Consider the following 16,528-nt stretch of genomic DNA (forward strand, 5'->3'; position numbering starts at 1 on the left):
TGCCTATCCAAACATTTCTTGAAAGTCTCTAAAGTACTTGCCACTACTACCGTACCAGGCAGTGCTTTCCAGGCATCCGTGACTCGCTGAGTAAAAACTTACCCTCACATCTGCTTTGAACCTACCTGCTCTCACCTTCAATGCATGCCCTATAGTATTAGACAGTTCAACCCTGGGAAACGGATACTCTCTGTCCACTCTATCTGTGCCTCTCATAATCTTATAAACCTCTACCAGATCTCCCCTCAGCCTCTGGCGGTCCAGAGAAAACAACCCAAGTTTATCCAGCATCTTGTGATAGCACATACCCTCTAAACGAGAGTAGCATCCCAGTAAACCTCTTCTGCACCCTCTCCAAAGTGTCAACGTCCTTCCTAGACTCAATGCTCTAGATGTGTACTAATTGGATTATAAGGTTGCAAAATAACCTCTCAACTTTTGAAGTCAATGCCTTGACTAATAAAATCAAGCATTCCATAAGCCTTCTTAACCACCCTATTGACCTGTGTAGCCACTTTCAAGGAGCTATTAACATGGATCCCAAGATCTCGCTGCTCAGCAACATTGTTAAATGTCAGCGGACGAATATCTGACATTACTCACTCCTCCTTATATGATATGTAACTTGATGAATCCCTCATCCTAAAGAGAATGAACTGTCCCTGATCACAGCTCTCTTTATTTAAAATGTCAGAGGGCCAGCATTTCAACTAATTTCACCTGCACAACAGATACTGGAAACACTGCGGTTCGTTTAACACTAGTACAGTGGCAGCGACCTGGGTTCAATTCCTGCACGCTGAACAGGAGGAGTTTGTATGTTCTCTCCGTGACCATGTAGGTTTCCTCCGTGTGCTTTGGTTTTCTCCCACATTCCAAAGATGTACAGGTTAGAGGAAGTGACTTGTGGTCACGCTACATGGGCGCCGGAAGCAGTACGATACTTGTGGGCTGCCCCCAGCACATCCTTGGACTGTGTTTGTCATTGACGCAAACGACACATTTCACTGTATGTTTTGATGGTACATTTGACAGTAAATCTAATCTTTAGAGAATTTATTTATGTATATATTTATTGAGTTACAGCATGGAAAGCAGCAACCATTGCAGGGACCCCCAACCACGCATGTCATGATCTCTTCCTGCTGCTGTCATCAGGAAGAAGGTACAGGAGCCTCAGGACTCACACCACCAGGTTCAGGAACAGTTACGACCTTTCAACCATCAGGCTCTCGAACCAAAGGGAACAACCTCACTCACCCCAATATAAAATGTTCCCTCAACCTATGGAGCCACTTTCAAGAACTCATCAACTCATGCTCTCAGTATTTACTGCTTATTTTTTTTTTTGGTATTTGCACAGCTTGTTGTCTTTTGCACATTGACTGAACACCCAAGTTGCTGCGGTCTTTCATTGATTCTGTTATGGTTATTATTCTATTGTGGATTTATTGAGTATGTCCACAAGAAAACAAATCTCAGGATTGTATTTGGAAGCATACAGCATATGAACTTTGATAATACATTTACTTTGAACCTTTCATTAGCTTTATTTCTCACATGTTTGCATCCAAGACCAACACATCACGAGTATTCTGCTTGGGGCAGCCCGCAAGTGTCACCACGCTCCCGGCAGTAGCACAGCACGACAACAATTTACTAACCCTAACCCTGTGGGAGGAAACCCACGTGGTCATGGGGAGAACATACAAACTCCTTACAGACGGTAACGGGAATTGAACTCCAGGTCAACATTTTAGAGTCATTTGAACAGGCACATGGAGAGGAAAGTCTTAAAAGCGCTAAGAGACAAACGCGGGCAACTGGGACTATCAGGGAGGATGAACCTGTTGGGCCTAAGGACCTGCTTCCAAGCTTTATTGCTCAGTGACCGGATTCCGGGCTAGTCCGCCTCCCTCAATTTACCCCTCAAGACCAGTACCGGTTACCTGTATAGGAGAACCCCAGCTCCCCGTTACCCGTATCGGGATCGTGCTTGGGAACATCTGCACCACCCCTCCTCCCCCGTTACCTGCACCGGAGTCATGCTGGAGAAACCTAAACTCCGCAGCGACTCCAGGATCCGCGGGTGGAGCGGGACCGGCAAACTCCCCCAACCACCAGAGTCCGCCATCTCTCCGGAACCAGTTTCCGGTACGCGCCCGCTCGCCTTCCCGCCGGTCCCCGAACGCGCTGCTTGGTTCCGGTGCGCCGACCGTTCACGGCGGGGACACTTGAGAGAACCTCCCCTCGGCCTCCAGCGCTCCAGAAAATAAACGACCCGGCACCTTGTGATAGCACATGCCCTCTAAACCAGGCAGCATCCCGGTGAACCTCTCCTGCACCTTCCCAAAGCCTCAAAATCTCGATGCTCCAAATGAGCACTACCCGGAGTATTATAAAGTTGCAACACAACCTCTCGACTTTTGAAGACAATGCCTCGACTAATAAAAGCAAACATTCCTTAAGCCTTCTTAACCACCCTATCGACCTGTGCAGTGACTACCAAGGAGCTGTGAACTTGGACCCCAAAATCTTTCTGCTCAGCAACAGGAGACGGGATGGTAAACTACAGGTTCAAAAAGTTCGAAGTAAATTGTATTATCAAAATGCATATATGTCACCATATACACACCTGTGACTGATTTTCTTGTGGACATACTCAACAAATCTGTAGAATAGTAGCTAAAACAGGATCAATGAAAACCAGCCAGAGTGCAGAAGACAACAAACTATGCAAATGCAAGTATGAATGAATGAATAGATAGATAGACAGATAAATAAATAAATAGCAATATATAACTGAAATTGAGATAAAGAATACTTAAAGTGAGATCATTGGTTGTGGGTACATCTCAATAAATGAGCAAGTAAGTGTAGTTATCTCCTTTGGTTCAAGAGCCACATGGTTGAGGAGTAGTAACTGTTTTTGAACCTGTTAGTGCGAGTCCTGAGGCTCTTGTACCTTCTGCTTGATGGCAGCAGCGAGAAGGAGCATCACCTGTGTGGTGGAGGTCACAGATGGTGGATGCTGCGGCAGGATTTTATGTAGATATGCTCAATGGACGGGAGGGCTTTACCCGTGATGCACTAGGCTGAATCCACTACCTTTTGTAAGATTTTCCTTTCAAAATTATTGCTGCTTCCACACAAGAAGTATCATGCATATCTTCTGGTCCTTGAACCTGGTGGTGCATTGTGAAGAAGAGAATACATCCTTTTTTTTTGGGGGGGGGATAGGGAGGAAGGGGGAAGAGGAAGAAAAATAATTCAATGATTCAGGTCGACAGCCGGGTGGTAGACGTAGGTAAGACATCGAAGGTCCAGCCCCGTCCACACCAACAGGGTTCCCAACCCCATCGTTTCGATATGTTATTAAACTCTGTCGTGGCGTATTCATTGCCACCATGGTACTCTGTGGTAGTAACTTCCAAAGATTATCTCCACTGATACTCCAATTCTTACAAACTGTAGACCGTTTTACTCACCGCGGGAGTTCTCCTCATTTATTCTGGTCGACGTCTACATTCCACCTCAGGCCTGCGTCAGGGAGGCGCTACAACACCTGGCTAACCAGATAACTGAAGTGAGAATAAACATCCTGACTCCTTGCTCATTGCTCTTGGTGATTTTAACAGGGCAAACCTTGGCCATGAATTGCCAAAATTTAGACAACGTATTAAGTGTCCCACCAGAGACACTAACATACTGGACCACTGCTACACGACAATAAAGGATGCATATCGCTCTGTTACACGGGCAGCCTTGGGTCTCTCCAACCACTGCCTGGTTCACCTTCTCCCGACATACAGGTGTGGTAAACTATGTATACCTGTCTGGACACGCCCCTCTGCTGACTGCTCCTGTGGCTCCTCCCACAGACCCCTGTATAAAGGCAATTGGGACACTGCTCCTCCCTCAGTCTTCAACATGGTCGTGCTCCCTTTTCGCTGTTAATAAAAGCCTATCGTTCATTTCCAGTCTCCTAGAGTTATTGATGGTGCATCAACAGGCAGAAACTAAGATTGGTTAAGCCTGTTGTCAGGACATTCAGGAGATGGACCAACGAGTCAAAGCTGGAACTTCAGGATTGTTTCGACTGCATGGATTGGAGTGTCTTTGAGGCTGCAGCTACAGATCTTCATGATCTGTCTGCCACCGAGACCTCATACATCAGTTTTTGTGAAGACATGTGCATTCTAACAAAAACCTTCTGCACATTCAATAACAACAAGCCCTGGTTCACATCACAACTCAGGCAGCTTCATTGGGAGGAGGAGGAGGCGTACAGAAGAGGGGACAGGATTCTGTACAAACGAGCCAGGAACACACTGACAAGGGAGATTAAGGTAATAAAGAAGCGCTTCATTGGAAAACTTCAAAACAGGTTTTCAGACAATCACCCAGTGTCCGTGTGGAAGGGGCTCCAAGAGATTACCAACTACAAGAAACCATTTCCTGAGGCTGTGGAGAACCGTCAACTGGCTGATGATCTGAACAAGTTTTATTGTAGATTTGACACCTTCATTCCCCCCAGCCAAAACACAGACCTACCTGAAACTCCCATCATCTATCACCCTGACATCTTAGTATCCGCTTTCTCACCCCACATTACAAAAACTGCTCCCCCTACCCCCCTTCACTTCAACTCCCTTGTAACTGCACTTAGGATCTGTGAGAGGGAGGTGAGTCAGCTATTCCGGAGGCAGAAGACCAGGAAAGCACCAGGCCCAGACGGTGTGTTGCCCTCCTGCCTGAAGACCTGCGTTGATCAGCTGGCCCCCATCTACAAACAGATCTTCAATAGATTACTGGAGCTGTGTGAAGTCCCTCATTGCTTCAAGCACTCCATTATCATTCCAGTCCCTAAGAAACCCACCATCAAGGGACTAAATGACTACAGGCCTGTTGCTTTGACATCTGTGGTCATGAAGTCCTTTGAGAGACTAGTGTTGGCTCACCTGAAGGACATCATAGGCCCCCTGCTGGACCCCTTGCAGTTTGCTTATGGGGCAAATAGGTCAGTGGATGATGCAGTCAACATGGGACTGCATTATATTCTGTAACACCTTGACAACCCAGGAACTTCAGCTCGGCGTTTAACACCATCGTCCCAGAAATCCTCCACTCCAAACTCACCCAGCTTACTGTCTCCCCCACCATCTGTCAGTGGATCACAAGCCTCCTGACTGACAGGGTGCAGCAAGTGAGGCTGGGGAGCATCATCTCCAGCACCTGGACAATCAGTACCGGTGCCCCCCAGGGATGTGTGCTCTCCCCACTGCTCTTCTCCCTTTACACTAATGAATGCACCTCACATCTGTTAAATGCCTGAAGTTTGCAGACAACACAACTGTCATTGGCCTTATCCGAGACGGTGATGAGTCTGCATACAGACGGGAGATGAAACGGCTGGTCCTCTAGTGTGTTCAGAACAATCTGGAGCTAAATCCGCTCAAGACTGTGGACTTCAGGAGGAGCCCCCCAATACTCCCTCCACTCATTATACTCAACAGTATTGTGTCTGCTGTGGAGACCTTCAATCTCCCAGGACCTGCAGTAGACACTCTTAACAAAAAGGCTCAGCAGAGGTTGTATTTCCTACGTCAACTCAGGAAGTACAACCTGCCTCAGGAGCTGCTGATTCAATTCTATTCAGGAATAATCCAGTCTGTTCTCTGTTCGTCCATCACTGTCTGGTTTGGATCAGCTACCAAACAAGACAAGAATAGACTCCAAAGAACCGTCAGGGCTGCAGAAAGGATTATTGGTGTGAAGCTGCCCTCGATCCAGGATTTATATGCATCTAGAGTCAGGAAGTGAGCAAGCAGCATTATTGTAGACCCGTCACACCCCGGACATCACCTGTTCCAACTCCTTCCTTCTGGTAGGCGCTTTAGATCATTGTATGCCAGGACAAATAGGTAAAAGAACAGTTTCTTTCCGTATGCCATCAGTCTTATGAATACTTGAATTTTAGTCTATTATAAGTCAAGTCCACCTGTACATTCAATGAGGTGGACCTCATTGTATATAGTTTATGATTATTTGCACTATTGTTTACTTTTAATTCTGTACAGAGAGCTCAGGGAAACCGGCATCAAATTCCCTGTATGTGTCCTCATACTTGGCAATAATAAAGGATTTTGATATGTCGCTGTTTATTTTATTGTGCAAGTTATGTACAGTTTATGTTAATTTCTGTTTATTGTGCTTCTGCTGGTTAAATTTCATGCCACTTAGGTGGAGGGTATGAATGCCTGTAACAATAAACTTCAATTCAGAATGTGCAATTATGTACCTGAAATTGTGCCACCACTATCTCGTACCCCACCTTCTCTCCAGCCATCCACAATCTTGTTCAGAATCAGAATATCACTGGCATATGTCATTAAATTTGCTATTTTGTGGCAGCAGTACATAATACCGTGAATAAAAGTGTATATATATATTTTTTTTTCAAAAGATAATTAAGTAGTGTAAAAAGGAAAACTAAAAGCAGTGTAGTATTCATGAAATATCCATTCAGAAATCTGATGGCCGAGGGGATGAAGCTATTCCTGAATCGGTGGGCCTCACTGGCTCTATTATAGGAGTCAAACTGGACACACTAGAGGCTTGGTAGAATAAAGGACCACACAAAAAATCCAGGCAACTCTGGACAATGTTTCTCACCCTCTGCATGCCACCTTGGCTGAACAGAGGAGCACTTTTAGAAATAAGACTAAGACAACTGTGCTGCTCCAAAAAGCACTATACAAGGTCTTTTTCACTCTTGGCCATTAGGCTCTATAATGAGTATAATGAGTCAACCTGTAGCCAGGGAAGTGATGACAACCCCCCCCCCCCCCACCCCCCCATTAGACTGTTTGAGATAACTTGTTTTTTTTAAATTCTTTATTACTTCTCTTCTAATATTTGCATATCTGTGCACTGGTAATGCTAGTGTCACTGTAATTTCCTTTGGGATCAATAAAGTATCTATCAATTCTTCTAAACTCCCATCAGCATAGGCCCAACTTTCTTTGTACATAACCACTTCATCCTGGGAATCAGCTTGGTAAATCTCTTCCACACTGCTTTCGATTAATGTCTTTCCCCCTTCCTTAAAGATGGTAATTTATACTGTACAGAGTTCCCAGGTGAAAACTCACCAGTTCTTTTGTACTAACACTTACCTTTCAATTCCATTTTCCTTGCAAAAGGACCTATTGTTTGTTTGACATGTTGATGGTATTTCACATATTTATATCCTCGTCCTTTTATTTCAACATATTGCAGTCTCAGTTCATTTTTATAACAATGCCCTCCCCACAACTTGGGAATGCACCCCAAAATGAAGGAACTTAATATAAACTAATGATTACTTTATTTAATAACACTTATTCTGTAAAAAAAAAGGGTAAACAATCACCACAAACAAGGAAGAGGCGAGCGAAGGCGAGGCAGAGTCGAGGGTTGAAGCATGCGGGTGCAAGACAGAGTCAGGATGTGTGGAGTGGAGGAGAGGTAGATTCACAGCCCATAGTCCTAAAGTGAGACTGAGGTTTGATCAATCTAAGCACCAGGCTGATTCGAACATGACAGTGAGGTCCAGGCCCAGAATGTATCGATGTGGCTGATGTCCTAGAGCGAGGAACCTGATGTTTGGATGATTTGAACACTAGGCCAGATGGATTGAAAAGACTGGGTATTGGGACCTGAGAAAGGCTCTGCTCGCTGCTCCACAACATTCACTCCGCTGTGTGATGAACTGAGGCCAAGGCCTGCTCTGAGCTTCGTGTTTGAGGACGCATTTTCATGCTAAATGCTATTTGCTTACTTTAGTTTGCACAATTTTTTTTTCTTTCTCTGCCTGTTGGTGTTTGATTTGTGGCTGTCTGTAAGGAGACGAATCTCAGGCTGTATAATGTATACACACTTTGATAATAAATGTACTTTGAATGATCTGATAGTGTGCCTAGGAAGGGGTAGCACCTCTGGTGAAGGGACTTGTCGTGTCCACTCCAGGGCAGCTGTCACCTGCAGCTGCAAGTAGCTCTTTGCCTGCAACAGCGGCCACACCCAAGTACACCGCTTCAACAGATAGGCCTCATACCCTGGTGAGATAGGAACATGCCTGTCCTTGCATGTGAAGTCAGCTCCGGCAGACTGGGTGGATGAGATCCAATGGCCAGGAAGGAGGCTCTGCAATGCTTCATGGAGAGTGAAGGGAATGACATGGCACAGTGGTAGTCATGGTCATCCACTGCACCCAAGGAGGACCCCAGTTTGTGATGGACACTTGTACCACTGGACACAGACTTCCAAGGTCGAGTGGAAATGACACAGTGCTACAGCTTTTCGACTTTTAAAAACTTCTCCCGCACAGGTTTCTTGTATTCAGATATGACAGACAACTACCACCAATTATCCCATTTACCGCAACTCTCTGCTGTTAGTTTCCCATTGTCCATGCAAATTTATCACCCAGAAGTACGTTTGGTCCTTTCATAGTGTTCATGAGCACAGGACAGGTTAGGTCACAATATTACTGATGAGGTTGCTAAGATTATAAGTACTATAACTCTCTAGTCACCAGTGAAGGAAAGAGTAACTTAACTAGGGTAGTTGAGATTGTGGGGAGAATTTATCCATAAAACGATTAATGCATAAAATAATGAAAGAATGTCAGTTCAACTAGTTGTAATCTGTTTTTAATAATTTTTAAAGGTATTTGTTGAATTAATGCAAGACTAAAATTGTAGTTTTAAATAACATTTTAAATGGCATTTTTCACAAAATGTGGCATTGGTCTCCACCTACTGGTGGCAAAGGGATATAGTCATGATATAACAGGCTTTTTCATTAGTGAAGTGATAGCATACGATACATGTTGTGTCTGCATCTTTTAATTGGCCCTTTGCTTATCTTAATAATGTGGCCTCATCTCAGCATAAAAGTGTCAATCTGCAAAAATCACCACCTTGTCTTTTACCTTAGGTTCCTTCTCGTTAGTTTCCTATGTTTTGTACTGGTTTTTGTTTAAACTTCAAATAAACAATCATGAAGCAAAGTATCTATGGATTGGAAAATCACCAGATCCCACAACACTATCTGAACCAATTTCCCTAGAGTTTATAACTGGAAAGCATGCTAGTAGAAGAAATAGAGGCACATGGCCTAAAAAGAACCTCCCAATGTAGCAGGAGATGGGAACTTCAGTGAAAATCAAGAAAGGAACAGGCATTTCCACTCAGTCTACACTGAGCACAATGTCTAACTCCTTCCTTTTGAAACGTCAACTGTTTATTCCCATCCATAGATGCTGCCTGGCCTGTTAGGTTTCTCCAGTACATTGTGTATTTGACAAATTAAACTAAATACATTCTGACATGCCAGTCCATGGCCTCCTTGTGTGCCAAGATGGAGCCATCTCAGTATAGAGGAGCAACACCTTGTATTCCATCTGAGTAACCTTCAACCTGAAGGCATAAATATCAATTTCTCCATCTGGTAAAAATAATTCTCCCTTACCGTCTCTGGCCACTTGCTTGTTCTCCCTTGCCTATCACCTCCAATTGCCCTTTCTGCTATGGTCCACTATCAGATTCTTTCCTCTCCAACCCTTTCCCACCCACCTAGCTTCACCGATCACCTTTCCGCTAGCCTCCTTCCCCTCCCATCTTTTTATTCTGGCATCTTCCCCCTTCCTTTCCAGTCCTGAAGAAGAGTCTCAGCTTGAAACATCAAACGTCATTTCCATGGATGCTGCTAGACTTGCTGAGTTCCTTCAGTATTCTGTGTGTTACTCTGAATTTCCAACACCTGCAGAACCTTGTGTTTATTATTAAACTAAAAAAATAACCAAAATTGGAAGGCACATTTGACTCAACACTTAAATACAGCCCTTTAGTTAGATGGAAACAGTGGGCAGAAACTTCCTACAACATTCAGCACAAGCTGACATTGTGGGAGCTTTAACTGAAGCATCATAAGAACCAGAGTGAAATAAAGATGGAAGCAAGATTGAATAGCATGAAACTATTGTAGATGATTGCAATGAAGTAAAATCAAGAAATTATCTAGATATTTGTTTTGAATTCCAATTTTTATTAAAAAAAGTAACTGGTCCAGGTCTGCTTCATTTCAGCTGTACAAAACCTGATCTGTAAAAAGGATCCCAGTTGTATAGAAGGGAAACAATAAACTGAAATGCATTGGATAAATGTCCTAGTGTGCTAAATTTCAACATGTATTTTGTTTTAAACACAGGTTTTAGAAGGTAACCTTCTAGCACAGGGGTTCCCAACCTGGGGTCCACAGACCCCTTGGCTGAATGGTATTGGTCCACGGCATAAAAAAGGTTGGGAACCCTTGCTCTTGCATTTACATCTGTCGCTTGCAAGGGTTTAACATGCATCTGCATTTAAATTTTCAGACATTACATGGTGATCCACAAGTCAATGCTTCAACAACAAGCAAACAGCACACACTGTTTGCTTCAGACCCTGAACTATAGATCAACTTGGTTCAATAGTCAGGTAAGTCTCTGCAGCAACTTCACACAATTCTATAAAATCCCCAGCAAGCTCTCATTCTAAAACGAGGGCACTCTACCTCCTGCCACAGGAATATTTACTCTTTTAACCAATGTCAGAAAGCTGGTCGTATAGCCATGGTGACGCTGCCATCTCTGGAGTTACAGAACATAATCCAGTTGTTGCATCTTTAATATTTAAGTGATTTCACTAGCTGTGTACAGAAGGTGAATGGTACTGCATAATTGCATATTCTTCCTTCAGACTACACGTGAATTAGTGGTATATACTTGTCCTACAAGGAGCAGTAGGATTATTCAGAGAGACAACCAGACTTGTGGTTGGTATGAACCGATGTGTCAGGACAGAAATTAAATAAAAAGTTATGAAGCAAATAGTGTATTAGCTGTTTCCCATTTATTTATTTTGCACTGCCCCCAATTTAACCTTACCTAATCAGGGGCAATTTACAATGACCGATTAACCTACTCAGTAGGTCTTTAGACTGTGGGAGGAAACAAGAGTTCTTGGGGAAAACCCACACACTGTACAGGGGATATACAGAGAACAGTGCCAAAATTGAACTCTGAACTCCAGACCACCTCAAGCTGCAATAGCATTTCCCAAACGAAACGTCAAACATTCAGACTACACTGACACTGTTGTTCAGATAATCAAATGTGAGCAGCCATAGATTCTTAAGATGCTGACTCTGATTACATGCATTTCAATGGCAGAGGCAAATGGAGATCCATCACTGACGTCAGATACTGGCACCAACAAGCTCAAACCATACTGGACAATGCGGCTTATATAGTAAAAACTCTTTCCAGTATTAAGTGCTGCTTGCTTCTGTCTGCTACAAAGATTGTTGGAAAGAGGGCCTGAAAATCAAATTCTGAAACAGCATTAGCCCAGATAATTCTGGTGAAACAAGGGAAGTGGACGATGTTTCGCCACCTTGGTTGAACCTTTAAAACAAATCAAAAAGGCAGGTTTGTGCACTTGGTGGAAATCAACAACACAGAGGATGAAATTCAATTTAGTCATGCAGCCATTACAAGCCAATGACTGAGAGAGAACTTCAAACTGCCACATCAGAGGAACTTTGTGGAGGTGATCACAAAAACTTACCACGGACTAGATTATTAACTACAATTGCACTAACCAGTTTGCTTGCTGCATCAATCATGGCCTCCAACCCCTGATCTACAGAGATGGCAGTGAACACCTGAAACTTCTTATCAAGACCAAGACCTCCCTTTGGTGTGCACCCCCTCACCATTTTAGTGTCATTTTCCTGTATTTGTCACCTCATTCTTCACACTTTGAGATAAAATTAACCAATGAAATACTGGGAAAGTGCTACTGAGTTGCCGACTGTTTTATCAAGTCATCAATCCAATGATACCACTGATAAATTAGAACACTTTCAGCAAACATGTTAATACTGATTTAAATCAGAACAAGTCTGCAGTCACTCAGCAGAAGGGTGAAGGACGGGACTTGATGTCTGCCCTGTCAGTATTTAAAGCTGGCCTGCCTCCTTGTTCTTAAAAATTACATTTGGCTCATACAGATACCTGATAATGAACACTGGAAATCGTCAAAGAACATGGCCACAAGATTTACCAAGTACTTTTATATAGATTAGAATCTAGAAACCAAATACAAGTCCCTCACATTCACAAAGGACAAAAAACAAACACCGAAAACTCCACAGCCTCCCCTGGAGGCTTAAAAGCAAATGAAGTATTAACTACATATTAGCATGTGGCTATTTCATTGGAAACATTCAAACTTTAATTTACATCAGATTGAGTCAAAAGACGCTGGAAAAGAATTAGCAGACACAGCAGCATTTCCTTTAAGATTTAAGTTTTATAAACCCGATCTTTTGAAAGTTTCACAATCTCACAAGCATTTTCCATCATAAGTCTTCATAGGCAGAAAATCCAGTCCAATTCCAAGGTATTGCCCAGGTATCCTGGACAAAATAAAGTTGCACAGACAGGGTCCATTTGTACAGTAACGTACCCAGTCACAGAGGATGTGCAGACGTGCCAAGACAGAACATAAACAGCTCTGACTTGCACTTTAGATATTAATATTCTACTGAAAACTCTAGCATGAACTATTTTAATATCTGTGCCACTTATTTATTTTTATTTTATTTTTTTTTAAATGTTACCCTCCCCCAAAATCCTTTCACTGCTCTTTCATCATAGCTTGGCAAGGAGTACAGTTAATGGAGAGGACAAAGAGAACCCCAGCCAATTATTCCAAACAGAAAAACAAGACAGCAAAACAAACAGTGCATATCACAACCCAAGTCGGACGATCAGAGGTCATCAGATGGAATCGGGTCACTGTACAGCCCACCAGGGATTATGTTAAATTGCAACATTTCTGGAATCCAGTAACGTTCTCTTTAGTTAATATAAGTAAGCCTGACAGTGAACCGTCGAGGTTGTGGATTGGGTTGTCTTAGTTCACTGAGCGAAAGTTAAACTGTGACGTCTAGAACGAAAAGGTAAACCTATAACCTGAAAAAACTTGCAGAAAATTGTTGAAAAGATGTTTCAAAAGACCAAGCATATTAAACTTATTCATACTATAGTCACAGTAGCTCACATTCCTGTTTTCCTGTGTTTACAATTTAATCCAATGTTTCCAATTACTGCAAAGCAATTAAAGTGGATGTTTAAAATCCACACTCATAACCTGATATTCCCAGCAGCAAATTTGATTTCAGTGGTGAAAAACAGAATGAAATGACAAAGAAAGACTACATGAGACATGATTGAAGTGGCTGCACAGTATACAAAAAAAAACCTACAGTTCAGCTACTGAACCAACTGTAAATTTCCAGAGACCGTCAAGTATACAACCACTTTACAAGGACCAATAATCTTCCAAAAGGAAACTTACACATTAACAAAAATGATTTCCAAAACAGTAAAGGGGATTTATGATCTTTTCTAAGATAAACTGATCTGGAGTAAAGATTTCCTGTACAGTTGTGGCACTGTGAAGCAATTGGACAATGTTGCCCCTAGGTTGCTGTCAAATGCAAAACCATGTCCTCGAAACAAGAAGATAAACTGTAACTGAAAATAAATTGTAGAAAATTGAGTTTTAAGGTGTACGCATACTAGTCACATCTTAATCAGTAACTCATATACCTAATGCCTTTGCTTTTTAAGCCCATCAGCAATGTTACCAATTCCAGCGAAGCAAATTAAAGCGTACTTAGAAGGAATTTGTTTTGATTTTTCAGAATCTGAATTGATTGGAGCATCAAAAGTCTCCTACAATGTAACTCCCGGCCTCTACAAAATTCTGTTAAGCCCACAGACTCCCAACATTCCCAACATACTTCAAAGGGTGTTAATATAAACAGCAGTAAAAGATCATTAACAGTGCGCAAAAGGGTTTCAGTCAAGTGACAATGTAATAAAAGCGGTTGTGACCAGATACTTTTCAAACTGTTTCTTCCATGCTGAATGTCTGCACATGTTTAGACCACCCTTCGGACTTCAAAAAATCTCTTCAGGTAGTAGATCTGTCCAAGCGTCATAGCAACCAGTACCAGAGCTTCGAAGAATGACCAGAGGACCACTCTGCTGTTTGTGTTGTCGTTGACTGTGGAGTAAACAGAACAAATAGGATTGAGCAAGTTAAGACTTTAAAATTATAAGATAATAGGAGCAGAACTAGGCCATTTGGCCCATCGAGTCTGATCCGGCATTTCATCATGGCTGATCCATTTTCCTTCTCTGTGCCAATTCCTGACTTCCTCCTGTGTCTCTTCATGCCCTGACCAATCAAGAATCCATAAACCTATGACAAATATACACAAATACTTGGCCTCTAAAGCTGGCTGTGGCAATGAATTTCAGAAATTCACCAACCTGGCTAAAGAAATTCCTCAACTCCGTTCTAAAAGGACTCTCCTCAATTCTGAGGCTACGTTCTCTGGTTTTTGACTCCACCACCATCGAGAAAACATCCCTTCTATTGAGGCTTTTCAACATTTGATGTGTTTCAATGAGGCCACCCCTCAATCTTCTGAGCTCCAGTACACCCCAGAACCAAACACTCCTCAGATGATAAGCCCTTCTATCCCGGAATAATTGTCGTCAACATTCTTTGAACTCTTTCCAATGTCAGCACATCCTTTCTTAAAATACTGTCAGTAAACCACAATAAAACAAACTACCAACTGGGTTTTAATTCACTATCAGATCATATTGATATATCCACAATTCAGGAATCATGAATATGCCTCTCCCTTCACACCAGAAGTGTGTTTTCATTCTTTGTAATCCGTTGCACAGCAGCTAGTGCAGCGACCAGATTTCAGACTGCTGCCATATTCCAATGGAGACAGACAGGAGGAATTACACCAATATGATGACAGTCAAGGAGACAAACCAGCAAATGACAGACCAGGGAAATCGTAAGTCATGGGAGCAGTCAAAAAAGTGAGGTCAGAGAAGATGGCACTGGTAGGACCTTGTAAACTGCTACTCTTCCTCTTGCATTCCTCTGCCCTGGGCACTGAACCAGCAATACAGTAATTTGGTTTATAACAAGCCACATTAGGAAACCACATTTATCAGTCCCTCTGGTGCTGCCCCTCCTTCTCTTCTCCCATGGTCTGTTCTCTTCTATCAGATTCCTTCTCCTCCTTCAGCCTTTTATCTCTTCCACTCATCACCTCCCAGCTTCTCACTCCATTCTCTCTCTCCCACCCACTTTCCCACCTATCATTTTCTAGCTTGTCCTCCTTTCCTTCCTCCCACCTTCTTATTCTGGCTTCAGCCCCCTTCCTTTGTAGTCCTGAAGAAGGGTCTCAGCCCAAAATGTCAACTGTTTATTCCTCTCCATTGATGCTGCCTGACCTGCCAAGTTCCTCCAGCATTTTGTATGTCTAAAACTCCGCTTACATAGATGATAGTTTCTTTTTAAATTTTAGAGATACAGCATGAAACAGGCCTTTCTGGCCAATGCACCGCCCAACAAGTTACTGGTTTAACCCCAGCCTAATCACAGGACAATTTACAAAGACCAACTAACATACTCACCAGTCTTTCTTTGGACTGTGGAAGGAAACTAGAGCACACACGAGAAGGCACATACAAAGGATGGCAGAATTCAACTCTGACACCCTGGACAATAATAAGTGTTCGAGCTCGATAGTGCAGCCACTTGTAAAGCAAACCTTTCACTAAGGGTCAGGTAGGATCAGCCTCTGGGAAATCATTAACTAACTCAGAAACAAAGTTAGCACTAAGCAATGCACTAAAGCAAAGATGCACTTACTTGCTCTGTGTATCCGTTCACGCACTTCCATGTACTCCTGCTCGTGCTTCACCGCCGTCATGGCCACGGCCAGCTCGTTGATCATTTCTTCCAACTTGTTCTGGTGAGCTTTAGTGAGGAACAAGATCAACATGAGACCTCCCATATTCTGCTGTTACCCTTTGGTCTGTTAAAGCCATTCCTTGCAGCAAACAGGCAACCTTCCAAAGCGTGCAGGTGTTACCTCAAACACAACAAGCAAAACAATTTGGGAAAAGACTTCTACAACTTGTAAAATGTAAAAAGTTTTGAGAGAATTTTGGAAAGAAGAATAATAGGTTTATCAAATGATGAACAAGATTCAATTTTGTGGTATGATAAAAAGACTTACAGTGACAAATCTTTACTGTTCGATACTGACATTCATCACATGGTCACGATTTTTAAAAAAATAATTAATAAGCAAAATGTTATCATGGTAAAAAGGCCGCAGTAAATGCACTACTTGTTAATGAAAAGGCAAAAATGTATGTCAGGGTGGAGATACATCTTTACCAGAAGAGGTGTAAGACATCCCTTCCCTCCCCTAGCCTGCAGGTCACCCTTGGGCAAGGTGTAGCACCTACTTAGCCACCCCATCAGGGTCATGTGAAGCCATAGAGCAGGTGGTGGATGGTCTTATGAGCAGCTGGTACATGTCA

General features: G+C 42.8%; 2 protein-coding genes across 3 annotated transcripts in view; both read right to left on the reverse strand.

The window, feature by feature from the left end:
• ddx55 (DEAD (Asp-Glu-Ala-Asp) box polypeptide 55) overlaps positions 1–2,272 on the reverse strand; it is a 94,693-nt gene extending 92,421 nt beyond the window's left edge. The window contains exon 1 of one of the 2 annotated variants that reach the window (XM_059994538.1): positions 2,033–2,183. In XM_059994538.1, coding sequence (XP_059850521.1) covers positions 2,033–2,134 — 102 coding nt within the window. In that variant the 5' untranslated portion in view covers positions 2,135–2,183. Of the gene's footprint in view, positions 1–2,032 lie in introns of both variants that reach the window. The other variant, XM_059994539.1, reaches the window with a different exon arrangement.
• Positions 2,273–12,147: 9,875 nt separating this feature from the next.
• Positions 12,148–16,528, reverse strand: part of tmed2 (transmembrane p24 trafficking protein 2) — a 30,935-nt gene continuing 26,554 nt past the window's right edge. Inside the window, exons 3-4 of the mRNA XM_059994544.1 lie at positions 15,849–15,956; positions 12,148–14,165 (exon numbers count right to left, since the gene is read on the reverse strand). Coding sequence (XP_059850527.1) covers positions 14,041–14,165; positions 15,849–15,956 — 233 coding nt within the window. The 3' untranslated portion in view covers positions 12,148–14,040. The remainder of the gene's footprint in view (positions 14,166–15,848; positions 15,957–16,528) is intronic.

The sequence above is a fragment of the Hypanus sabinus genome, chromosome 18 (assembly GCF_030144855.1).
Source record: "Hypanus sabinus isolate sHypSab1 chromosome 18, sHypSab1.hap1, whole genome shotgun sequence".
Taxonomy (NCBI): domain Eukaryota; kingdom Metazoa; phylum Chordata; class Chondrichthyes; order Myliobatiformes; family Dasyatidae; genus Hypanus; species Hypanus sabinus.